At 36.8% G+C, this 26,804-nt stretch overlaps 1 protein-coding gene across 16 annotated transcripts in view; it reads left to right on the top strand.

Annotated features, from left to right (window-relative positions):
• Nucleotides 1–26,804, top strand: part of EPB41L2 (erythrocyte membrane protein band 4.1 like 2) — a 111,462-nt gene that overhangs the window by 71,283 nt on the left and 13,375 nt on the right. For 3 of the 16 annotated variants that reach the window (XM_039707793.1, XM_039707794.1, XM_039707800.1), the window contains 13 exons: nt 2,239–2,314; nt 3,782–4,000; nt 4,451–4,538; nt 5,785–5,937; nt 6,317–6,414; nt 10,781–10,953; nt 13,891–14,069; nt 15,604–16,254; nt 18,183–18,215; nt 21,239–21,385; nt 22,761–22,865; nt 25,520–25,663; nt 26,640–26,693. In XM_039707793.1, coding sequence (XP_039563727.1) covers nt 2,239–2,314; nt 3,782–4,000; nt 4,451–4,538; nt 5,785–5,937; nt 6,317–6,414; nt 10,781–10,953; nt 13,891–14,069; nt 15,604–16,254; nt 18,183–18,215; nt 21,239–21,385; nt 22,761–22,865; nt 25,520–25,663; nt 26,640–26,693 — 2,120 coding nt within the window. Of the gene's footprint in view, nt 1–2,238; nt 2,315–3,781; nt 4,001–4,450; nt 4,539–5,784; nt 5,938–6,316; nt 6,415–10,780; nt 10,954–13,890; nt 14,070–15,603; nt 16,255–18,182; nt 18,216–18,451; nt 18,515–21,238; nt 21,386–22,760; nt 22,866–25,519; nt 25,664–26,639; nt 26,694–26,804 lie in introns of those variants that run through there. The other 13 variants (XM_039707789.1, XM_039707795.1, XM_039707790.1 and 10 more) reach the window with 10 other exon arrangements.

The raw sequence follows: 26,804 nt of genomic DNA on the forward strand, positions 1-26,804 counted from the left end.
CATGGTAATTGTATGCTGCTAGCTGGTTGGTTATATTGCATTCTTTGCTCTAAGAATGGGCCTAAAGTTGCCACAGAAGCATTTTTGATGTAACAAGCTGGCTAGAAAAATTGTTGACATTTCTGTAGCCCATACAACTGAAAATCAAAACAGAGAGCCTTATCAGGGACAGAATGCTAAATACAATTTTAAATCAGCTTTGGGGTTGTTTTTTTTTGTTTTGACTACCAACTCTATGAAGAGCCAGCAATAATGTGCATTATTATGTGAGGACAACTATGATTATATGCCTCATTTGTGCAGCTATAAAAAGTCTGCTTTAATGTGAAGTAGAAATGTAGTAGAATTGTAATAAACTTGCTACTCTGTATTTAGGGGATAAATGTGTTTTCACTGATCAGGTAAAATACATGGTCACCAGCTGTCCAGACGAAATCAACCTCAATATTTTTTTCAATAAATTCGCAATTTAATCAATGTAAGTAGAGATATTATTGGTTTTTTTACAAAGCCTGCTCACTCAGAGGATTTTTGCACTTTTTTATAGAGAATATAGATTTTTCAGGTTTTTTTTTTCTTTAAACCACACCTAAGTCTCCTGGCTGCAGTGCTTTCTGAAAGTTAGCCATAGAAATGCTGACCAGAAAGAGCAATAGTAAAACAGGAATTCATATGTGACTAGTTTAACTGCAATTTTAGACCAGGAAAAATTTGAAGACTGGTTTAGTACCAGTGTGGAAGGACACATCCTTCATCCATTTCTCCAGCTCTGTTAACATGACAGCTCTCCTTGAATGCTTTTTGCGTAGATATTTTGGCCCTACTGCTCATACTCATCACTTTGGTTTACCCAGTATCAGTGTCTTTCCTTTAAATTACGCTGATTCCCTGGGAGATGATGGAAGTAGGTTAGTCTAATCCATCTTTAACTTTTGTTTGTTATGCTGTATGTGTTCATTATTGTTAGACTTGATTTCCAAGATATTTTTGTCTTAATTCTCTTTTGCACTGCTTCACAATAGGCAATGCAATGATAAATGAGACCTCATTTAAGGGTCCTGCCTTATTTTGTACACAAAATTGTACAAAATCTTGATAACTGGGAATGTTAAGATACACTAAAACCCAGAGCTCTCAAAGAGAAATAGTGGCTTAGCAATCAGGTGTAGAATGAGGTTCACACTTAAATAAAAATTGAAGTGCTTCAGTGAATAGCCATGTCTGAAAAACCAAAATAATTTTTGAAATGTTGGAAACATTAGAAATTTGACACACCTCTTTACCTTTAATATATATGGAATTTCAGAACAGTTTTTTTTAAGAAAGTAACCTTAAATAATGTCAGCACTTTTTTCTCGCATTGTGTTGAAAGTGGGATTTCAGTCTTTTTGTGTGGCTGTAGAAAGACACATTTTTCAAAGCATTATTTATTTGTGTAATGCAGAGCTCTAAAATAATTTACTGTCCAAAATACTAACATTCTGAAAATGTATTTTAATTATTGATGTGCGATTTAGCTTTCAAATCTTAAAATTTTTTTTAAAACAGAGCTATGACTAAAGGCAACATTTTATGCTTTTTCAAATTATTAATCTACTTTTAGTCATGTTTTGCTTAAAAATGCATGTATTATTAACAAGTGTAACATATAAGGATTGAAATATCACTGTTATTGTAGTTGTTTAATGTGGTGTTTACCAGAAAAATATTTTAAAGTAGGAATGGCTAATATTTTTGTCTTCCACACATTCTCAATGAACAATTTATTATATTTCTGTTACATACAACAACAAAGAGCTCATTTTGATATCTCATGTTGACAGTTACTGTACAGTCTCTCAAACTAAGTTGAGACAGGAGGAGACTGTTAGCTTTGGAGGAGTTGGAAATAAACATAAATTTGATGCAAGTGCCTTTGAACACATAATATCTTAGAAGTGTTAATATATTATGGTCATTTTCAAGTTAAAAATGTCTTCTGATATTTGTGTAACTTACTGTAAAACATGATTTAAAAATAATTTTAACATGCCAATCTTTCATTATATCTGTGGGGCTTTACTTGCTAATGAAAATAATCTATGGTTCCTAGTAATGTACAGTAAAAAACAGGAAAAAACTTCCTTTGTGATTTCAGCAATTAGGATTTATTCTTCTTTCTAACATTTTTCAATAAAGTTTTTTCTTTGTTTACTTGGACTTAATTGAGATTAACAATCAGATATTTCCCATGTTTAGGTCTACCCTGGATATTCACCTTTAATGTGAAGTTTTATCCCCCTGATCCGTCACAGTTGACTGAAGACATCACTAGGTATGCACAGGTCCTAATTTTAAACTTTAAATTACTGTTAGTCTAATTTAAAAGCCACATAGAATTTCTTCTTCAGTTTCTGGGTACTGTACACTATAGATATTCTTACATACATCAACTACTTTTTGGAACAAGTTTCAAAAGTTAAAATGAAAACTTCTTGAAAAAAACTGAGCAAGAAGAATTTAATGTTAAGTGGGGATATGATTTGGGCAGCAGGTAAGGTGTGAGTGATAGTATATGAAGGAAGCTGGTGGTTTATTGCCAGACTGCTGCTTTATTATGAAACAAATGAGGGCATGTGGGTCTTGAGCAAAGCTCAAGGGATCCAAGATACTTCAGTAATAATCCAGACTAGGTGGATGAAAATGTGGATTTACACATGTGCTTTAAATAAAGCCATGAAACACAATAGAACCTGAAAATAATTGTCTTCCAAACTTAGATAGAAAATACTTGGAGTGCAGTGGATACTAAGCATTTAAAAGTAGCATTGCAAGGCTGATAACTGAGGATAGAGTGCAGGGAACTGATTCATTTTTCTCACAAGTTACAGGAATCCTAAATACTTTGGTTTGGAGTTAGCTGACTCTGCTGAGGCAGGATATATGTTACTACTGCATGTTGCATTGGATCAGTCTTCTGCACACAATAAGATAGCTATGCAAGTGTGCAGCTAAGGGGATTTGTAGCATCATCAAAGGCATTTACTACAAAGTGCATTTACAAGAAGTTGTGTGTATTTTCTTTAAAAATTTTCAGTGAGTTGGTTTTTCAATTGCATGTTCAACTCACAAAAACATTTTTTGGTTACATCTTCAATCTAAGTTTCACTAGTAAGAATTTATTTCACTTACATTTTAAAAAAAATCTCTGCTAATGTGAGCATGTTTGCTGATGTTTAACTTGGTAAATTTGGTGGAAGGCTGTATACAGTACCTGAAAGACTGAATTCTACTACAAACGTGGTTTAAGAAATGTAATTATGGTTTCAGTGCTAGACTGGATTTCTCTTGTGCATTACATGACATGATTAGCATGTGAACTGCAAGGGATATAAAAGTTGGAATTTCAAAGCCAAAGGGAAATGTCAAAGAAATGCACAGCTTATATTTTTAAACCATAGATACCTACAGGCTACAATGTGAACTAAATGAGTTCCTAAGTCATCTTTTGTTTAAAACTAGATAGCTTTTTATTCATTTGTATTGGAAATCAGAATTCTTCCTGCTTTTCACATTTTTAATGAAAGTTATATTGACCCTTAAAAATTAAGTGAAATTTACTGCGTGGTAATAATGCTCAAATAATATAATGTCATTATTAATGCATTTGCTTACTTTAAAACATGCTTACCCAGTTACATGCATCTTGATGAATTCTGCCATATTTCTCATTATCTGTCATAGGTAACCCTTTCTTTGTTCTTCTTTCTGTTTGGTTGTTTTTTTCTCCTTTGTCCTGCAGGTATTTCTTGTGCCTACAGCTTCGCCAGGATATTGTATCTGGCCGACTGCCATGTTCTTTTGTGACTCACGCCCTCCTTGGTTCATATACCCTGCAGGCTGAGCTGGGTGATCATGACCCAGAGGAGCACAGCAGTGATTATATCAGTGAATTCCAGTTTGCACCCAATCAGACTCAAGAAATGGAAGAGAAAGTGGCTGAGCTACACAAAACACACAGGTATGTCAGATTCAGTGGGATTAAAAGAAGTCCTCATGCTTTGTCACGTTTATGTCGATTCTCCCTTAGGAGTATGTGTAAATCTGCTGAGGTAAACTTACTGCTACTTTGGAAATAATTTCTTATGTAACTAAAAGCTCTTAGTTTGGTGTGTTTAGAAAGTTGAGTTTGAAAATAGTAGTTGCACTAAGGTCTTGTTAGAGAACTTTTGGAAAAAAGTATTTTTATATGAATTAGTTTAAGCAGCATGCATCTGTTTGAATGAGTGAAGGTGGAAATCTGTATTCAAGTAAAATAATACGCTGTGAAAGAACAATTTTCATGTAGAGCAAAAGTGCTCTCGATACCTTATAAACTGAGGTTTTTCTATCAGTCTGAATTCCAGGATTCCACTCAGTTTTGACACTCGTTTTTTTGCCAATAAACTCAAAGCTTGTTCAATGGTTTTAGGGGCTTGACTCCAGCACAGGCGGATTCCCAGTTCCTAGAAAATGCAAAGAGACTCTCCATGTATGGAGTGGATTTACATCATGCCAAGGTATTGGGGATTGGGTTTGTTTGGTTTTGTTTTAGGAGAGACATGCTAAGTACTAAAGAAAATACTATCTATATATAGATTATTTTTAAAAGGCCATATGCTTAATTTTTAGCTGTAGGCCTTTATCTCTTGGTTATGATAATTACTCAATTTACAACTCTAACGTCAGTAGAATTTATATATAACTTTATTTAGTGCATAGACATGTGCAACTTGGAACTAACATTTCACTCTTACGAGCAAATAAAAACATTTAAAATGTCATATTTTCTATGCCAAGGAGATGTGGGGCCAATAAAGTAAAGCCTAAAAGAACATGTAATTGTTTTCATAGTACCATGAGAGTTAAAAACAATATGGGGGGGATGATTTTGGTGCTTTTTCCACTTCCTGGGGTAGGTCAAATGAAATTTTAATTTCAAATGGGATTTTTTTTTTCTTTTTTTTTTGTTAAAACCTCAGAAGACAAACTAATAACCTCCTCCCACTCCCTCTCATAAATCCAGAATCTCAAATCATTAGGAAATTTAAAGTATTATAAGCATATCTGTCTCGCATTTAAAAAAGAAAACCAAGACTTTTAAATATTGGAGAAACATGGTTAAATTTTGTTTGTTAATTTTGCCAGTGAAGCAACTACATAATGACTGTATTGGCATTTGATGTAGTTGATCAGTTGTTGGGGAGGACATGAGATTCCACTGTCTTGTATAGTGTATCAGTAAGTGATTAGTTTTGTAGCCTGTAAAACTTGCATCAAATGCTGTCAGTGAAAGAGAATGCTCAGAAACCTGTCCATTACCTCCTCTATCTTTGCTGGAATAGTACATGACCGTAAAAGATCACCTTGATCACCAGCTTGTTCAGACTGCCACTGACTGCTTTAAGTGGGACAGGCCTGGTTTTCATTTTTCTTTTTTTAATATTTGTTGAAATTATTGCTAGCACACACACTGGCCATACCTTTCCTGCTTGTAAGTTGTTAACTTAGTCCCTATTACCAGAATATTGAAGAATTTCCCAGAACTGTGGCATATGAATGCCAAAACCATTACTTGGAGTCCAAAGTCTTTCCTATAAAATGAATATACTTGGCTATTTCTGATTTAAGAATCTCATTGTCAGAGTCAGGTTTGAATATGAAACATGCCCCAGTTACAACATTCCCTCAAGGTATGTCAGCAATAATTACTTGTTTGGAATCTTATTGAAGTGATTTTTATTGAAATTGTCTCACACCTGGTAGGATTCTGAAGGTGTGGATATCATGCTGGGTGTCTGTGCTAATGGCCTGCTGATTTACAAAGACAGACTCCGGATCAACCGCTTCGCTTGGCCAAAAATTCTGAAGATTTCCTACAAGCGAAGTAATTTCTACATCAAAGTCAGGCCAGCAGAAGTAAGTAGCACCTTTCGGTCTTGTTTCTTTTGTGAGATCATTTCTGTCCAGCAGTAAGAAAACATCCTCATTTTTTCCACAGCTGTCCTTATATGCTTATGATATATTCAAACAGAACTTATGAATGTTTTTTCTCTTCAGATTCCAATGAGTCTATTAAACACCTGTCTTGATTAGTAAAGGCAAACCAAGAAGATCTATTTTATTTAAGTATAATTATTTTAAAAGGCTGGAAATTCTGATATTTTTAAAAAAAATTTAAAAAATCTTATGGCAGGAATATTACAGCATGATACAGTAATGGAACTATCTGAACTCTACCTCTTAATTAATAGCCAGCTTAAGCAAATGGATTAATTTATTTGTGGATTCTTTCTAGCTGGAACAGTTTGAGAGCACTATTGGGTTCAAACTGCCAAACCATCGTGCTGCTAAAAGGTTATGGAAGGTTTGTGTGGAGCACCATACTTTCTTCAGGTAAATGATAATTCTCTTCTTCCCCCACTTTGCAAGGTATACTCCTATATTTCTTTTAAAGGATGGAGGAAAGTAAAGATTTCTCCCTTCTTTGCCCCTTACAGTATCACCTCTTAGATAGAAGATACCCTGACAATAATTGACCCCAAATTACTAATTCCTAAAGTCTCAAGTACAATTAACTGCTTTATCAAAACTTTGAGAGAGCTAAGAGGATGGAACTAAACAAGTGGTCACGGAGCACTGGAGGTGTGCAAGAACTGTTAGGCCTCAGTCCTGTGCCATGTGCTCTGGAATTACCCTGCTTGAGTAGGGAGGTTGGACCAGATGACCCACAGTGGTCCCTTCCAACCTGATACATTCTGTGATTTGTGGTAAAATTTCCTGAAAGGCTGACTTTTCAGAATGACCATCTAAAAAGCCCTTATACATCATCACAGAAGCTCTTAGAGCTTTACAGTAATCTTCATTCAATTAATTTCAACATTCTGCTGAGTGTAAATGCTTCTAGCTGAATTTTTCATTATTTATGAACTAGGTTGAGTTCACAGTCATTCTTCAAAAAAACTTTAAACAGACTATTTGTTTATGTAATAATCTATAACATCCTCTGCATTTTTTTCTCCATCAACTGAGGAACACAGAATTCTGAATTGGTCATTGAAACGATCATCTGTTTCTAAAGGAGCACCTTAACAAGTGGCCAAGCATTGTTCCTCTACTTCCTTCACTGAAAAGGATTTTGACATAGTTTGATTGTTATAACACACATTCCATGAGGGTGTACCTATGCCCCCTGCAGCCTAGGAGTCACAGATTTAGGTCGAATCTCCTATGAATTGGATAGGGATTGAATCTGAGTTTTTTCTTCAAGGTACCAAGGGTGTGTAATGGTAAGCTTTCTCCTTCAGTAGCCTGTTTTTTAAAAAAAACAGTTGTGTTTTAAAGTAGATGCAATCCTGTTGCTGAGCATACTTGCTAGACAGAACTTCAGAGAACTTGGGGACCAGGAGACCTAAGCAGATGATTACTGGAACTCTCTCACTGGATGGTTTTCCATATTCAGATTTGCACTGATTGTAGCATGTTCTTGAATGCAAAGGCAGAACTTATGCTGAAATTGCTAAATCTCAGCATAAATCAGTCTCCAAATGCTTAATTTAGAAGCCCTTATTTTTAAATCCTGATCAGAGATTTTTTTTCCATGTTGATAGAATTCATTCATTAACACAATCCAGCATTCTATTCTTTTTGAAAATTTGAAGTCTGCTTTGGCTGGTGGTGTCTATTACCACAAATAGCATGCAGTTCTGTCCACAGTGAAAAGTTTATTAATATTCTTCAAATAACTCATGCAGTGATTTTCTTTGCTGGTAAGATGTATTTCCTAGTTTTATAGTAATAAAATAGACCTGAATAAGGAAAAAGCAAATCTTACGAAAGTCAAAAATCCTAAACTGACAACTACCATTTGCAAGTCTGAAAGCTTTCAGGAGCATTAATAGCTATGAAATAACCTTACTATAGAAATACTGACATAATAAAAATAATTGGATTTTATTCCAATCAGAAATGGCTTTTCCTTACCAGGAATGACATTATAACAAGAATTATGTAACAAATACTTGAACCATTCTGTAAATCTATATACTCCACTGATGTCATCAGGGAGAAAATCCTCAGAACCTCTCATCCTGATTTAAAAACAGTAAAATAAAGCCAGCTCTATCTCCCTTCAAAGATAAACAGCAGAAAGCAATTGCTACAGTTCAAGAGACTGTAGCTCATCCAGAGCCTGTGTAAAGCTTGTGTATGATGCCACAGTAAATTGTATACAGTTTAGATGCATATTTTTAGCTTCCAAATCTCTTAGCATGCCCTATATAACATGGTAAGATTCCTTGTGTTGTCTTATGTAATGTTTCAGTTTATCTCAAATAACCACATTAAGATCTGTTTTCTTATGATGTATAGGAAATTCACTAGTAAATGAAGTTATTTATAAAAATTGTAATGAACTGTATTGAAAATGACTACCAAAGGGCATTGTATTCACTTGTTATCAGCTCAAACTTAGAGGATTCCAGTAGCATTTTCAAAGAGCAGCAATCTACATAAAAAATGCAGTCAAACCATGTATCTGCATAAAAAATTTGAGGTAAGCTTAGTTGGCAGCTCTGGATCTTAACCAGTGTCTGCAGAAATGTGGTTTTATTTCTGCTCTATGATATTTTATTTGATATTTTCATGATTTTTTCAGTGTCTCCTCAGAATGTCTTAAAGTGGTAAAAGCACAGTTTTCAGTTATTTATGTAATTAAACATGTAATACAAAAATCCATTCAAATGCCCTTAATCAGGAAGTAATTAGTTCTCTTGTTTTTTCCACATTAAGAGATTAAAAGTTTATCTCAGCAGGGTGGAAGATAAAAATGGCAGTTAATACTGCAACCTTGCCAATAATGGAAAATCAAGAACTGAAGAAACCTTGGAAAAACCCTTTTAGCCTTCTTTGTCTTAGTACATAATGCACTTCCTTTTGGAAATATTGGGGAGAAGGACCGTCTTGAATTCCTTTTCTTTATAAATATTGAAACAAATTAAGATTTAGTGTCCTAGTAAACATCCCCTCTTGGGGAAAAAGGGGGAAGGTGTTTTTAAGATTTAGGTTTACTTCTCATTTCCTACTCTGATTTGACTGATAAAAAATTAAATTAATTTATTCCCAAGTCTAGTCTGTTTTGCTCATGAGGGCAATTGGTGAATGATGTCTCCCTGTCCTCATCTCACCCATAAGCTGCTTGTTACATTTATCTCTCTTTTGTCCAGCTGGGAAAGGAGAGTGTCTTTGGGGGGGCCCTGTTAATCAGCCAGGGTCAGCTCACTGTTCTGTTTGCTAGGTATCTGAAAATTCTTCAGTTTTGCTGAAACACATTTAGAATGATTGTTGTAGTCTTCAGGACCCAGTACTGGATACTGCCTTAACATATATTGGATTGGATTCCGCTGACGCAAATATTTCTGTGCAAGTGCTCAGAAGAGGAGAACTAAGTCAGCAAGTTTGAACTCTTGTGTGCCCATCTGTGCCATTCTCAGTACAAATGACATGTGAATTGCTGGTTCTGCTTCAAAGAAGTTGATGTTCAGTGAGCTGCTCATTCTTTGCAAATTCTCAAATCAAGAAGCTTTGTCTGCAATAATCTGATAGTTTTATACAGAGAGGAAGTAGGCCATGATGGGTGAACGTGTATTTGCAGCATTACATTGATCCAGGAAACAACTTCAAAGACCTTTCCAGAGAAGTGGGGACTGGGAAGAGTTCTTGCAGTGATGACTGTTTGCCTTATCAGCAAGGATGGCAGTGGACCCTCTGTTGCAGCTGATGGTCAGATTTCAGAAACAAAGTACAAGCAATAGGGTTAGATGAGTATAAACTTGAAGTCCTCATACTGAAGGAAATTCAGGGATGTAGAAAGTACCTGTCTTCAAACTCATGTGATGGCGGTACAGAATCACAGAACCAACCTGGTTGGAAAAGACCTTGGAGATCATCAAGTCAAACCTGTGACCTAACATCACCTTATCAACTAAACCACTAAGTGCCACATCCAGTATTTCTTTAAACACCTCCAGGGACAGTGACATCACCAGCTCCCTGGGTACCCCATTCTGAACTTTCTGACAAGAACTCCAACACTTACAGTACAAACACACATAGCCAGCATTAACAGTACATGTAACCCTCTTTCTCACCCTTTTCACAATATCGTTCTTCACCCCACTCCTTATATCCAGCAAACATCAACCTATATAATTTTACCAATGGCATTGCAAAGAAACTAGAGTCTGAATGTAAACTGCTAAACTTGTTGCTGTTGGGTAACAACTCTCCAGTCTCCTCAATCTCTTTTCACTCGATACTCCCTTTTATACAGCTTTGAGATACTATTTCCCAATGTTAAGGAAGAGCAGCTGCTGTGTTGGTACCTCGGAATATAGGAAAGGCAGTGGTAGTGGAATGTATAGCTTTTACTAGAAGTAGAATTCTAAGGAGAGATCTGAGAGGTATTCTACATGACCTATATTAGCTTCAGCTTTCTACAAAAAATTAAAATTTAACCAAGATAGCACCAAAATAATGGAGTCCCAGATGCTTAGTCATACTGTGGAAGAATGTGATGGTTATCAGCATCACTCCAACTGCAAACAATAAATAACATGCATTGTTTGAAAGGTCTTTGAAGAGCTTACTTCAGCTTGTGCTCTTAGAGAGCACAAGCTGAAGTACAATAAGTAGGTTCAAATTGCCTCATTAAATACTTAAAATAAAGCCTTTAAAACTGACTTTCCTCATATTTCCCTTTCAGACTTCTATCACCAGAACAGCCTCCAAAAGCGAAGTTTCTGACCTTGGGTTCCAAGTTCCGCTACAGCGGCCGTACGCAGGCGCAGACACGACAGGCCAGCAACCTCATAGACAGACCAGCTCCGTACTTCGAACGCACCTCCAGCAAACGTGTTTCCAGAAGCCTTGATGGAGGTACAAAATTCCAGTTATTTTTTTCAGTGTTGTGATTACATTATGTGTTGTCACTCTGACCTGACCAACATTCAGAAATGTTAACATTAAGGATGGCCAGAAGGTCATTTGGCAGATTTATGAATTTCAATTTCTAAAGCCACTTTAGGTACTTGTCAGTGTAATGTTTAGGTGACCTAAACATTAAGTTCAGTCACTGCCTAAATGGCATGGCACTGCTGTGGATATATGGAGTTCATTATATTGGGTATGTAGCATCTGTACACACTACCCATACCTTTTTGAAGGCATAGGCACACACTACAAGCTCTTGATAAAATTGTTGGGTCTGTGGCATCTTTTTGAAATGTGGGCTGGCCTGAGCTTCTCTAAACAGAAAAGGCTGAACGACTTGTTTCTTAGAGTTTTCCATCATTTTGTTCAGTATATTGCTATCCTAGTATATTTATTCAGTACTTCAGTGTTTAGTTAAACATTTTTTTTTAAACATTTATTTTTACGTTCACTTTGAATAGCTAAAGTATCCTAGTATATTTATTCAGTACTTCAGTGTTTAGTTAAACATTTTTATGTTCACTTTGAATAGCTAAAGGTTTTTTTGTCATTACTGGTATTTGGTCTTTTTTAGCAGAAATACCTTCTGGTTTCCTTTACTGGAAACAGGCATCCTGTCCAAAGGCAGGTATAGCAGCACTGTGTGTGAGAGACGTAAAAGCATATGTCTTACTCAAAATCACTTGTGCAATAATGTGTAATAGAAAAAAAAAACTTCAGCAAAATAACAGGAAGCTTGACTTAGATTTAGGCATGCACAACCTTACTGGAATAAAAGTGAACCATGACAGTGAGTTTAGATACAACTGAACTGTCAACTTTATCTTTTTTTCTTAAAAAATCTTTTACTTAGAAAAGTTTTACTTCTGCAAATATTCATTCTCTGTACTACAACAAATGACTAAACTGTGACACTTGCTTGAGAAACCTACCAAGTCTTACATTCTAAGAACTGAAGTAAAAATATGAGGCAAAAGTCCTTGCACCAGTATAACATATGATGACTTCTTGTGTCAACCAAAAAACCCATCACCACATCAGTGTTACTGAGCCTGTTTGTTCCCCTTCTTCTTCTGGCTAGAAACAATTTGAATGCTTCACAACTCTCAACTGGTTTATAATGAAGCCTCTCTGGCATCCCTTGTGTATAATCTACAGAATACAGGCAAGCAGGCATGTGTATTCAGGCCCTAACTTTCACTCTTACAGAAGCATCAGGGTCAAAATTTTGCGCATGATAAAACATTGTTCTGAAAGTAGCTTTGCACAAAAGGATCTGGAGACTCCTGTGGAACATGTTGAACACGAGTCAACGTGAGAATGCCTACGCTATCCTGGGCTATATTAGCAAAAGCATAGCCAGCACATCAGAAGAAATTCTTGTTCCTCTCTATTCAGTACTTTCTGAGACTGTGCCTGAAATACTGTGTTCGTCTTTGGGCTCCACAGTACTAGATGCCAGTGACATACTGCAAAGAGCCCAGTAAGGAGCAGCAAGCTGACCAGAGGCCTGGGGGCCTGTGATATATCAGAAGAAGCTGAGGAAGCTGTGGTCCTTCAGCTTTAAAAGAAGGCTGCAATGAGGTATTGCTGTCCACAGCTGCTGACAGGGGACCTATAGAAAAAAAGAGCCATGTGTTTCTCAGAGGCACCTGGTGATAAGGCAGTGGGGTGTGCCTGCAAGTTGAGACACAGCAGATTTCAGTTACAAGTAACAAATTTTTGCTTATTTAAAAAGACCGTGGAGGTACTTAAAACTCAACTGGACAAGCCCTTGAGCAGCTTAGTCTACTTTGACCTTCTCTGAGCAGGGGTTTGGACTAGCTGACTTCTGGATGTCCCTTCCAACCTAAGTTACTCTGAAACTGACTTGTGGAACCTGAGTGGTGTATAGCCAAGAAATGCTCTATTTGCCACCCATGAAGGGATCAGAAGATTAAGTTACAGAACTTACAGAGGCTCCCCAAAAGCCCTACATCCCAAATACCACATTTCCCATTAGCTTGGCTTGGCTTCTTAGCATCTTAAGGGAGTCTCTGGTGTGAAGCTTACACTTTTTAAAAGAGGATACCCCTCAAATGTACTCAAGAAACATCTTCCTCTCAACTTTCTCCACCTCAGCTTTGTAAAGCCAAGGCATGTGGAGGTATTACAGAATATTACTAAATGAATTAAGTTTGTATCAAAGTATTATTTATTAAAACTCCTTCATTTAATGTATTCTCTTCTACTTCATTACTATTATTTTGATCAAGCCAGTCATCATGATTTTAAAAAAGAGCCATCCTGCTCATGAGTCCTGGTAGGCTGAGTCAAATAAGAGGAAGATAATTTAAGTCCTTTCACTCTCTTGTGCTTTGACTGTATTCAAGTATACTTCCTTAGTATTTACCCCTCCATTTTTTACAAGCATATTGGGAGGAAAGTTCTTACTTCCACTGAGCTGTTTGGGCAGTTGTGCTAAGATTACAGTGAAGAATACTGTGACAGTTATATGCATAGCTATTTCTAGATTGCATTGAAGTAGTCCTCTCAAATAGTGAATTTCCACAGAATACTCTTTCATATTTCTCTCTTTTTTTTCATGGTGATTTATACACTCAAAAGAGCAATACCTTCAATTTCTCTTCCAAGACTAATCAAGAAGTTGATAAATACTTGTCTGATACCATGAGGGTCTTTTCCATACATAATAAATGCAAGTTTTATGATGGAGTGATTTTGTAAAGCCAAGAAGCTGAAAAATACTGTATCACCCACAGTGTATCAATACTAGCCTGTATTGATCATTGCTGATATAATCATAAAGTGTTTTTCCTAAGATGTAAAACCAAAATGTTTGAGCTTATCCAAATTAGCCAAAATTATTTTGTTCTATAATAGCTCCCATGGGTATTTCAGACCAAAGTCTTGTAAGAGACTTCTCTGCTACTGGAGGGCAGGCTGCTGGAGATAAAATCATTGATCTTGAAGCTGCTGGTCAGGCCAAGTTAAAAGAAGGCAGAGAAGAAGATGAAAGTCCACTCAAAACTCCACAACTAGAATTGACTCAGGATGGAAAGGTATGTCTGACTTTCACACGAAAATTATTTATTCATCTGAATGTGTGCATCCATGTGAGGTTATTTAGTGTCTATCAGTTGTGAGTATCATATAGAACACTCTATTAAAATATTAAAGGAAAATTGTCAAGTGCTTTCTGTGTGTTTAACTTAGTGTAAGCATATGTAAGCAAAAGACAATACAAACTTCTAAATGGCACTGACCTAGAGTTTCTTTTATTGCTGGAAATCTAATTTAAATGTTCAATAAGCTTGCATGAGTTCTTGAAAAAATGTTTCAAAGGGTAAATCATGTTTTATTCACTTCCTTAGTTTGTTTAGACTTGAATAAAAATGCTAATATACCATGGTTGTGTACACTTTGCAAAGTTGGGTATATTATGATTCAGTTTAATTACCATAGGTAACAATTTTGTTTTAGTAGCCATTGCTGAACTATTGCATCCTTTAAAAACTTGTATGTTGACTAAGGTATAGATTTCTGTGAAAGGTTAAGTACTGTGATCTGTTCCTGTTGCAAATGTTTGCTTGTCTTGTTTGTTTGAGCTACTGAGGGAATAGGTAAAAAAAAATAATATTCAGTATGATTTGATGTCAAAGTTCCCTCCCAAAGTGCCAGGTAAAATCTGCTGCTTTTTCTCTCTTGGAGATCATATCTATTTTAGCAATTCTCTAGAACTTAGTTTAATATTTAAAGAGTAATTTTGTCCTTAAACATTTTTGCAAGTTAGCTACCCATTTTATTCTTGGTGAGACTGCTGAGTTTCTCTGTGCAGTTCATGTGTTCCCACTGCATTCAAGTGTAGGAAGAGAACAAGTACCACAGCTGCATTTTTTTGTTTGCTGGCAACTTGAAATAATTTTGAAATAGATGAGAAAAAAGGCACACACTGTTTCTTTATGGGAGAAAAGTGGTAAAATAAATCATGATGTTTTGCCTTTGGGCTTGGTAAAATGATGATTCTCCCGTGTTTTCAAAGTGGTGTAACTTTAAATATTTTAACCAAAACAGTGCTGGAGGGGAAGGCAGTATTTCAGAAGGTTGTTCCAGGAAGCTGTTCAGTACAGTTTCGTTACACATGCTTATTCTGTGAACAGCTTTTCCTCTTTCCCCTAATGCAGATGCTTCTTTTCCTTTCTGGTTCTCTTTAAGTCTTAGAGAAAACAGTTATAAACCCAATAAGTGCCAGCTTGTCTTTCGTACACTGCACTGTCCTCTGACCTTTCTGCCAAAGCTCTGAATGTCTGTCTGCTTCCATCTGTTTTAATTGACTACTACAGTTCAAAAGTGCACAGTTCTTTACAGCCTGAGAACAAAACATTTGTAATGGGTTCCTTTCATAATCCACAGAAGTAAACAAGTTGGCTGCTTGTAAAACACAGTGGGATTTTTATTTTTATTTCTATTGCGTTAGTAAAACTATCCCTTCTTCTTAGTAAATGTTTTCACTAACTAATAATTTCTCTTTTTTCCCCTCTTCATGTGCCTTCAAACTTGCATTTTTGTTGTGCTTTCATTTTCCACTGTGCACAGAATTTTTTTCTTCAGCTCACTCACGTACACCCGTCATCACTGCCCATCCATTCTGTGTCATCCCATCTCACAAACTTGTCACTTGTCCCCGAGATCGACATGCTTTCAGATATTTCAGAGGAAGATCCCTTTGAAGAGCCCTTCCTTACCATTCCAGACATTTCAGAGTGCAATTCCATGGAACAAACATCAGATCATAATAAAACCAGAACAGCTTCACCAATTAATACCTTTGATACCTCTATGAGACCCCTAGCTAGTCGAGGCTCCCCTGCTGTTGAGGGAAGAATCCATGCAAATGACTACAAAAGCACCGAGTTGTGCGTCTCATTCAGCTTCTTCAGATGCCTTTCTTTTAGTTTCCGTTCGCTGCTTGATGAGGATGGCTATATTACTTTACCTAGCCTTCCTGATGTTTGCATTTCTTTCCTCCCACCTGGCCTTCAGCACTATATTCCTATTACCTCTCCTTCCTTCATCCCCTCTTTTCTCCTTGTCTTTGTCCTGCTTCTGTCTGCTTTCCAGTCTATTCCTTTTTCACTCACATTTTCCCTTCCTCTCGCTCTGTCCCTCTGCTACCTGGAGCCTAAGGTGACTTCCTTTAGTAGCTCTAATGGCAATGACCTGAATGACAAAGCAGAGGAAGAGGAGGTGTGTAATTTTGCTGCTTAAATGTTGACACTTGCACATTGCATTTATGCTTGTTCTCAAGAGGCTTGCTCAGTTTTGCACACTTCCTGGTTTAGAGGTGTGTCTGTGTACATGCCTGTAAATACATATATAAATACACAAATGCACATGTGTATATCTGTATCTTTTTAGCATTTCTCATTTGTGAAAAATTGCCATTGTGGGGTTTTTAGTCAATAGATAGTTTATGGTTTTTCTGCCTGATTTCCTACAGCATGCATAATCTCATGAAATTCCACGGATACTGACCTGCAGGTGGACTTGCATTGTAATTCAAAACGTTAAAGAGCACATAAAACTGAATACTGAAAGTGCGCTATGTAACAATAGAGATGTTATTTGATACTATTTGCAAGTTCTATTTGCACTGTCAATTGCTTTTAAAATGCCTGTCTCCCGCATGCATTGACTGGAATGCACATCTCTGAAGTTCTGTTTAGATATGAAAAACGAAGTTCCTAAAAGCTGAATTCAGAAAACCACAGATACTTTAAAATCAGTGTTTTGATTTCAGATGTTTCAGCTGTACAAGGATGTGTGCAAAGCTGAGTCTGTCCGAGGCACTTTTTCTTTTTTACATGCTTTGATTAATCTCTAGCAGCAGTTGAGACGATTTCATTCATTAGCTGGGATTGCAGGTTATGTCAGACTGTATCACTGAAATCTGAGCATTCTTTGGAATACACTGCTAAAATGTACAGAAGCCTCAGTCACACCAGCATGTTGCTCTGATCATCTGGAGTGGCTGACAAACTGCCTCCTTTCCTTATGTCTGCTGCACATGTTACAGCAATACCACTAGAAAAAGGTCTTCTATTTTGATCCTGAAAGAAAATATTAAACCAATTATTACAGAATCAAAATGGAGGAGGATCTGTTTAATGTTTCATTTAACAAAGTCTTCTAAACCGATGTACATATTAAAGACTTGTTAAATTTCACACAATGCCATTATAATACCTGACTAAGTATAAAATAATGAAAAACATATGACTGTAAGATTTTCTCCATTTTTCCATAGCCTAATCCAATCAATAATTTTTAGTGTAGTTACAGAAGATGCAACCTCAGATAAGTCAGAAAATAATAAAAATGTTACACGTACCACATCATTCACACAGAATCCAAAATGCAACAGTATGAGCAGTAAATCCATCTTCAAATTTATGGATTTGCACAGTGTTGACTTGTAAATGCATCTTTTCCTAAGATTACCAGTTGATATTTGTGCTTTTGGAAAGATAACTGGGAAGTGGTTCACTTTTTAAAGAATGCTGTTCCTTAAGGCATTCAGAATAATTGGAGATGAGATATGAAGATTAGCTACAGAAAATTATCAACACAATGAATTGCAGTTTAAGAACAAATATATTCACTTAAAAAGGGGTATATGTGTGTGTGTGCAAATAATTCATCCCAAGACAACAATGTTCCTAAAATTTAAGACAGTTTGTAAATACAGTGTTTAAGTATTTGACTTGAACCCTAAACTTTTTTCCCAAAAGAACTCCTGGGTTAGATACCATTTTCCCATCAATTTGTTAGAGAATTTGAGTCACCTACCATAGAAATTATGCATATCATTTTTGTTTGTTACTCATTCTTAAATTTTCACCTGGGAAACAATAAAAAGTACAGCAAGAAAGGGACACAGTGTGAAACGTCCATTTTTCATGCCACTTATGCCAAAAATTACTTCAGCCATTCTACAACAATGTAGGTGCAAGAAGACCCAAGTCGCTTAATTTCAACATCTGGGGCCGAAAAAGTAAAGGTCTGTAAAATCCAGCACGCTTTGCAGCATTTACAAAGAGATGAAGGCTCTGTGTTAGTCTGTAAGCCAATGTTGACACTTCCCTTTCTTGATAATTTGTCATGCGCTCGCACAGGTGGAATGCGAAGAGGAGGAAGCACAGCAGAAGGTGCTTGGTTGTTCTTTTACAATTGAACCCGGCTGTGGCTGCCTGCCTTGTTAGCACCCTAAATTTGCTGTGGGTTTTGTCTGAATAGTGCCTTTTCACCTCACCATTTTATTTCCTTTATTTAACTGTCTGATTGTAAGGGTCCTTTTTTATTTGCTTGCTGCTGGTCCATTTTATGTTCTTTATGTTTTGTTTCGTTTTTGTTTTCTTTTTGTTTCTGTGGCTCAATTTCACAGATCAATTCCTTGAGAGTAGACGGGGAAAATATTTATGTCAGACATAGCAATTTAATGTTGGAGGTTTGTATGTAATACAAAAAGTGCTCTCCATTCTCACGGGCTGCCAGGCTGCATGGGATGGGAGGTCACCTGCAGGCTGTTGCGGTCACACTGCATGAAGCGCATGGGGAAAACTGGCTTGGAAATGTTGCATGTTACCATTCTAGTATCTGAGTTTAAGCAAAAACCAAACAAATGCAAAATACCCACAACCAACCCTCAGCTTGAACACTGAATGTAAATTAGTGTATTTTTGCTAAATGTTTTCAAGGTGGCAACTGGGAATAATAGCCCTATTTAGATACAGCAGACACATGGGTGCAATTCATAATTCTAAATAGATTTTTTTGTACATTGCACCTCAATGTTTGCATCTTCAGTTGAGTAGAGTTTTCAGCTTTTGCCAGTTTAATCAACCTTCCTCAAATACATCAGCTGAATAAATAGAGTTCATAAGGGACAAGCAGTAGAAGTATAGAAAACTAATTCTGGTTCTGAGACTGGTTTTAGGAATATTGAAAAATGATGCAAGGATCGGATATTCAAAGGGAATGTTTGGATATCTTTGGAAATATTTTCTGGGTTTTCTTCCTTTTCAAATGGAAGTAAATTTTGCTTCTTGAATGTTGGTTTTTATTGCAGATGAGCAATAGCAAAGAGCTTTGAATGGTATGTTCATGTGTAGTGCATTGTCACTGAAGTAGAGATTTTTATTATAAGAATTTTTGTATGGATTGTTGATCTCAATTATTTTATCAGTCACTGTAGTTATTATTAGTATCATTTAAGTTGTGGTCAATAACCTAAGCTAACCGAAGATATTAAAAAATCTTACTGCTATCTTTATTTCATTCATCCAGATGGGGCTATAAATAATTCCCTTTGTCACAAAAACAGTTTTTTAAAAAATCATTGGTTTTGTTCAGTAATAAGGAGATGTGTGGATCGCAGTAACCCAACTAATGTTTTATGGCTTTTTGCAGCTTTTTGATCACTATTGAAACTTTGCTTGTGTATAACTGACTGAAGCACTGAAAGTGTGCATTGCATAACTGTGCTTTGATCAAGTCCAAGAAATGTGCCTTGTGTCAAGCCAAGACAGGTCTTAAAATAATGACAGGATTGTTACAAGCTTCAGTGGTATGCCTTTGGCATAACATTTTACTTCACTCCGAAAATACAAACTTTAGGGGGACATATTTAATATCTCATTTGTTAGTTCAGGATGAAAAGTGGTCCTATGACAATACAAACCTACAGAGTTGCCAGAAGGGAAGAGGTTCAAATGTTCAAAATGCATTCAGGTTTATCCACAAGGTTAGGAAATAGATGTGCAGCACCATACCCTTACTGGCGCTCAACATGCAAGTGAAAAGAAATTAGAAACTGAGGAGTTTGGGGTGTGGGTTTTTTATGACTCAATGTGAAGAATCTTTGCATTGCTATCACTGACAATAAAAATCCTAACCTAAATGGTAGATTTCAAAATATTCTGGTAAAAAGTGTTTAAAATCCTTGTAAAAAATCCAGATTCTATACCTACATAATTATTTCTGATTACATTATTTTGACAAAACTTCCTTATTATTATGTCTGAATTGATAATATTTCACTTCAATCTTCAGTCTTTTAGTTCTTTACTAAAAATGGATCCCAGGCTTAAACTTGAATATAACTATAGAATACTACCGAAAAAATATTCTTATGTTAAAGTGAGCATAAGCAACATGGGCTTGAGACTGGAATGCTGGAAGGAGGACAAATTGTGAAAGCAGGGTGAAATCTGCTTCCCTCACCAAATCCCAGCCACTGTATTTAGAAGACAATTCATAAGAAAGCTAAGCATATATATTTTTGTTTGGTTACTAGAGCAATTACATTTTGGCATAGCTCCTGAACTTTACTTCTGCCCTGTACCTGGTCAAAAGTGAAAGAATACCTTGCAGTTATTTGATCCAAGGTGCTGCAGTTTGGCTTCAATGGTCATGATAAAATCCAGTTCCCACTGTGGTGTCCCCTTTGGCACTGATGAGGTGCAATTTTGAACATTTTCTTGGTACTGGCATGCACAAAAACTATTCCTACTTGACTGTCTACTGTCAGGTTCTGAAAAGTGAAATTACAGGTTTTAAGTCTTTAAATCTGATTCTTCCAGTAAGTTTAAGCCTGCATGAGAGATGATGTTGTCTCTCTGAAGCTAAGCAGGTGTTAGCTGCTTGGATATTTGGCCTTGTAGTATTGTGTTCACAGATGTAAGTATTTTTCATGAAGCTTGTAATAGCAAAGAAGATGCATTTTTATACTCCTTGGGTTAAACTATTCTTTCTTACAGCTACCATCAGTTAAGTTAGCTGCACAGTATCCTGAAATATTTGCACCCGGTTTTACAACTTTTAGGCGAAAATAAACAGCTCCTGGAAATTACTGCTTCAAAGAACTAGCAGTGTCATGTTTTTGATGAAAGTAGCTCTTTGCTAAAACCATGTACAGCATTATTTTCCTTTGCTTTAAAATATGGAAGAAACAGTGCATGACGAAGACCTTCACTACAAAAACAAAACCAGAAAATCTTTGATCCCTTATAGTCTTAAGCATTTTTATTTTGAGGCACTACAAAGAAGGTCACCAATTTAGATACAAGGCACTTTTCTTGGCTTGGCTGCTTTTATTTATTTTTTTTTTCCAGTTAAGTTTGCTTTTGTTGTCGTGTTTTGTCCTACTTTGTTTTATGTTGCGGGTTGCTAGGACCTGGATAAGACCCAGGACGACTTACTGAAACACCAGGCTAGCATTAGTGAGCTCAAGCGCAATTTCATGGAATCCACACCCGAACCACGCCCAAATGAGTGGGAAAAGCGGCGTATCACACCTCTGTCCCTACAGACACAAGGGGTATGTCACTGCACACACCTGTCTGCATGCCTTCCCATACAACCCTCTGTGTCGTACAGCAAATGCAGTTTGTTCTTCAGGTTAACACTTTATTTGTCTGATGTAATATTTGTTTATACTAAGTATGCATTAACTTTTTTACCATTATTATTGGACATAACTTTAATGAGTGGGTGGAATTTTATTCTTCTTCATGAACAACTGAATTAGAAGAAAATAGAAGTGATGGCAGCATTTTCCAGTATGTTATGGATATTTTCAATTTCATGCTGATTTACACAGATTGATAGAAATAATTTTTCAGTGACAGTAGAACTTTTCCTTCCTTTTCTGTATCTTTATCTCTTCATAGACAGCTTGTGCATAAATACACACACAGTCTGTGTTTTGTTTCAGAAGGACTTTATGTGATCAGTTAATTTACAGTGTTGACTTCAGGACACATTTAATGCAGTTGTTAAAATTTACCTGTCTTAGTCTTTAAAAGTCTGTAAAATGAATTTATCTACTTCTCTCTACCTCTCCTTTCTGACTGAACCTTGAAACAGCAGTATGGAATACAGTTTTCTACAAATATCACCCACAATGCCTGTAGCAAGAAACCTACCCAAATTTCTCAAGTTGTGAAACTTTTAGTTCTATTGGGTTATTAACTGTTTCTTTCATACAGTAGATGAGTACATTGGTCTTTCAAAGAAATCAGTTTGTTGTGTTTTTGTACTTGTCTATCACCGTGGTTCCCACCTTTTCTTCCTTAAATGTATTGTTGTCCTATCCCCTTAAATTCTCCAGCTTTCTTTTAGTCCACAGAAAAGTGAGCTTTCAATTAAGCAGGCCTGATGCTACAAAATTATTTTTGATAATAGGACATTATTTCAGTAAGATCTGTAAGCGATCTGAACTGTGAGTATGTTCATACAGAGAACACAGCAACTAACTATGCATCACTTCTTTATTTTGTTAATTTGTGGTTACTGACAAGAAATTCCTCAAATTTCTGAGTAGTACCTTAATATTTCTACCTACAGTGGTATATGCGCAGGTACAAATATTCGTCATGTTTTCAAACGTTCATGACACAGTGATTCATTTAGTAACTATAAATATATTTTTGGTTGAAACAGACATTTATGTAAAAGTGTAAGTTAATTTTTATTATGTGGTTGTGTGTATTTTCTGTGTTGATTTCTTTCTCTTGAAGTTGAGACCCCTGCAAGTTACTTTATATCCGGTGGTTCAGTTTGGTTTTTTTTTTTTTTGCTCATCTAATATGTTCTGTCACTTCCAGATGATTTGGTTTTATGTTTATGTATAGTGTATGTCTGTCTCATTGCTTGTTGATTTACACTGGCTTTATAAAATGAAAACCAAATAGAAAAAAGGAGACCACATTTTCCAAGTGAAAACACTGCCTGGGAAGGAGAAACAATGGAGTGCAATGCCGTGGATTGCTGGAGCAAAACCAGAGGAAACTGATAAGGTGGCTGCCCTGAAACCTGCTGCTTTTTCGCTGTATCTGCTGTGGGCTAGCTTGGTGGCTTGAGCACTTCTTTCTTTTTCTTTTTTTTTTCCCTTGAAGGAAAAAACTTTTTAAAGTCAATACTGAAAGGAGAATGTTGAGTTGTAAACCAGGATTTCTGTATGTATATGTGTATAGATACACATATATATGAATGCCAGCAATGTTTTACTTTAAACATCAAACTAACCTTGAAGTTCTGAATGGCCACTGAAAAGAAACCCAGCATTTCCTTACTGTTCAATACTGGAAAATTACTGTATTTGATGTGCCTAGGATGATGGCAAAACATGTATTTTCATTCTGTACAGAAGTAATTGCTTGCAGTTATTTGACACTTCACACAAGAACTTTTGCTTTGTATGTTCACTATGTAATGATTATTCAAATCAGTAATGCTGTGTAAGCAGCTTCATTTCAAAAGCAACCTGTTCTGAAAACGTCTGCACTCCTGTACCTCTCTTTTCATTAAGGAAAAGAGGGAGGTGTTGTCCCTGGTAACATATATGCAATGAAAAGCACTCTAACCAGTGGGACTAGTAGCAGTGTGATAGTGATGAGGAGTAGCAATTGTGATGTTGCTTTTTTACGTCACTTTTGGTCTACTAGGTTAATGTGAAGCTGGCAGTGCTATTTTACTAACGTATATAAATACGACATTTGGGGAACTGTGTTTCCATCCTGAATTATTTGTTGATGGATGCCTGTTAATCCTTGCCTGTCCTTCAGGATAAATGAGAATATAGCAGGGATACCACTGCTAATATTCTTTTTCTTCTTTTGCTTCAGCAAAAATGCTTACAAGTAATTTTCTGTGTCCTAGAAATGTTATTTTGGGTACATCTCATTTGTGTCACTATACTTCTAGATCCACCATACTCCTGCAAGTGCACAGCATCTGTGACTTAATTAAACAAAAACCAACACATTGATATATATTGCAAATAGGAGAAATATTTCTATTTTATGGATACTCACAATATTTTTTTTCTTTAATCCATCCCCCACAGCTTGTAAAGTGTATTTCATGTTAGAGTGTATGACTGTTTACCAGAAGAATTTGCCAAGAATTTAAACACAGGCTGATAAAAAATTTATTAATTCTATCTATACATTTAATCCTTTTTACTAAATGATCCAGGGGACAGGGGTTACATTATCAAACAAATTATGTGACTGGGGTTTTCATTTTAAAAGACTGGAAGACCCAATAAGTTGAAGGTGGGAAAATGCTAAAAGATGGGTGATACGTGCCTGTCTTTAATTATATACATATAAGGGGGAGCAGGGATATAAAGAGATGCACACTGTCAGACCACCTACCACATAAAGATTTTGGTCTTCCCCTGCAGTGTTTTTGGGGTTTGTTTTTGTTTTTTTACTGCTTTGAGAGAGAAGAAAACAAGGTACCAGAGTACAATGAAAAGAGGATCATGAACATTTTTGCTTTTTGATGTAATCTGTTAATAGATGAATGTTTTTTTGGGTGGAGTTATCTAGGGAAAGAAAGTAGGAGTAAGAAACATATTCCCCCATTAGATATTCAATGTTGCATGAAGGCAGATTTAAACACTTGCATTCCTATTAACTCTTCTTAGCCACCATTGAAATAAACTTGGAATTTTAGCGTAGGAAAAGAAAAAACCGAGTTAGGGGGTCTTTTTCTTTTCCCTTCTCTGTTCTTCTGCATGCCATACGCGTTGTAGTGTCCGTGCAGTAGCATGGTGTCACCTCTGTCAGTTCACACTCTCCATCACCAGGGCTGCACTTGTGTGCCTGGCACCTCGGCTTTCCTCTGGCACCTGCTTCTGGCATGATTCCCTGTAGTGCCCTCCGGAAAGGCTGAAATGTATCTCATGAAATGTTGTCAACATGTGTGTTATGTCTGTGTTATATATTTGTACGTTGTTGGCTTTTTATTTTAACCACTTTCACTTCTAACTTCTTACCAGAGCTTGTGGGATGAAATCTGGAGTAAAGAATTGTAGCCTTTTCAGTCATGCACCCATGTGAACTTTCAAAGTCTGCTTAACCATACAGATTTATAGCCCTACAGAAAATAGACCAGATTATGAACATATGCTTTAAAGCAGTGTGTCACCTTTCATGTATGTTTGAAAAATACAAGTTTTCCCACTGAAATGGGAAAGGCTTTTTGAAAACAGATTTTTGATCAACATTAATTTGCTTAGCATATTTAAATATTTAAATATATATATATAATTTATTATAAAGAAGTAAGAAATATTTTAACATTTCAGCGCTGTGGGTATGTATTCTAAGCAAGTATGTCTGACAGCCCTAGAGCTCTGATCCAGCTGGGCTTTAGACGGTATCACAAATGGATTTTAAAAGGGGAAAAAAAATCCCAGTAGTAAACACGGAGTTAGCAGCTAAGTAAACTGTGCTGTTTGGGAGGTCCGTGTGAATGTCGATGTGTAAATGTCGATGTGTTCCGTTTGCACGGTGTGTTGTCCCCCTGTCCGCGCCCCCTGCTCCTGCCGAGCCGCTGCCTTTGTCACGTCTCTCTCTTGCCCATCCTCTCCCACTGTAGGTGGCTGCCGCTCCGTTCGCCGCTGTCTAATTCTTTCCTTTCGCTTCTCTGACCCGTCTAGAGCCTGGAAGAGGAGATAACCTCCATTTTGTTTAGTAAGGAGCGCTTCGGCGCCGGCACCAGCGGGCCCTTCGCCGCCGCCAGCCCGGGCCCAGCAGAGGGCGCTGCGGGGGAGCAGACGGGCGCCGCCGCGCCGCGGCCGCAGGTGCTGCTCGGGCGCGGGCCGGGGCCCGCCGGGGACGGGATCCCACAGGGACAAGGACAGGGACACGGACAGGGACAGGTCCGGGCTGCTCCCGTACGTCCCGGCCTGCCTCAGAGCGGCGTGCCTGCTCACAGCGTAACTCTGCATCTGCAGCACGCCAGAAGCAGGGAGGAATCAGTGCTTGGCTAGGCTAACGCTCCGTAGGTGCTGCGCTGGGTAAACAGCAATAAAAGCTAGGATTAAGTCACAGATGGTGTGTTGATTTTTGTATTCTTTTCATTTGGGCTCTTAATTTTGCTGCAGACTCTTCACTAAATGTATGTTCGATTAAAAAAAAACCTGACACCTTAATACATCATTTACTGCAGGCTTTCAGATAGCTGTCATTAGTTTGTTATGGAACAAATACTAGTAAAGCTGCTTTAATAGCATCCTTTTGGCTCCAAACTGCATTCCTATAGGACCTTCTTTTGTAATCATATATTGCTATTCTGACAACACACTACCCTAAGCAGTCTTCCTCTCATTGTCTATTAAGTTGCATAAAATAACAGACCAAAGACAAAAAACTAATAAAACCCTGCAATAATGCCTTTTTACTGTTTTTTTAAATTATGGCAAACTGGTAGTAGAGCATCTTTTTTCTGTTTACTTTTGTTTAATATTATTTATTCTTAATTCTTGATTTCACTGAGATAAATAACTGCCTTGGTAGCATCACTGGCTAGTACATTCATGCTTTTCATTTTCAGGCTTTCATAATTCAATTCTTACATCAATAATAAATTCTATAATTCTTACCTACTTTTGATTGAATTTTTAGATGAAGTGTAAAGCAACTAGCATCTTGCAGTGAATATGTAGTATCTCTCTAGTATCTTGCGTATATATTCTTAAAAGCTTGCTTGGAGGATGTCGCACTGTTGAAAAGGATTATGCATTGATTTTTGTCCTCTGATTGCTTTTTGTTTCACAGAGACATGCTTCCAGAGCAGAAGGGCCTTGTACTGGAGTCAGCGATGCTGATAAGGTTCTGCAGATTTTTTCCATGACTAAATTTGGCTCTAACTCTTCCGATCCATCTTCATTCTTTCCTTCCTTCTTTTTTCAGTTAACCATCACAATCATCTTTTGTCTTCCA

Source organism: Passer montanus, unplaced genomic scaffold (assembly GCF_014805655.1).
Source record: "Passer montanus isolate IOZ18808 unplaced genomic scaffold, ASM1480565v1 scaffold2, whole genome shotgun sequence".
In the NCBI taxonomy this organism is placed as follows: domain Eukaryota; kingdom Metazoa; phylum Chordata; class Aves; order Passeriformes; family Passeridae; genus Passer; species Passer montanus.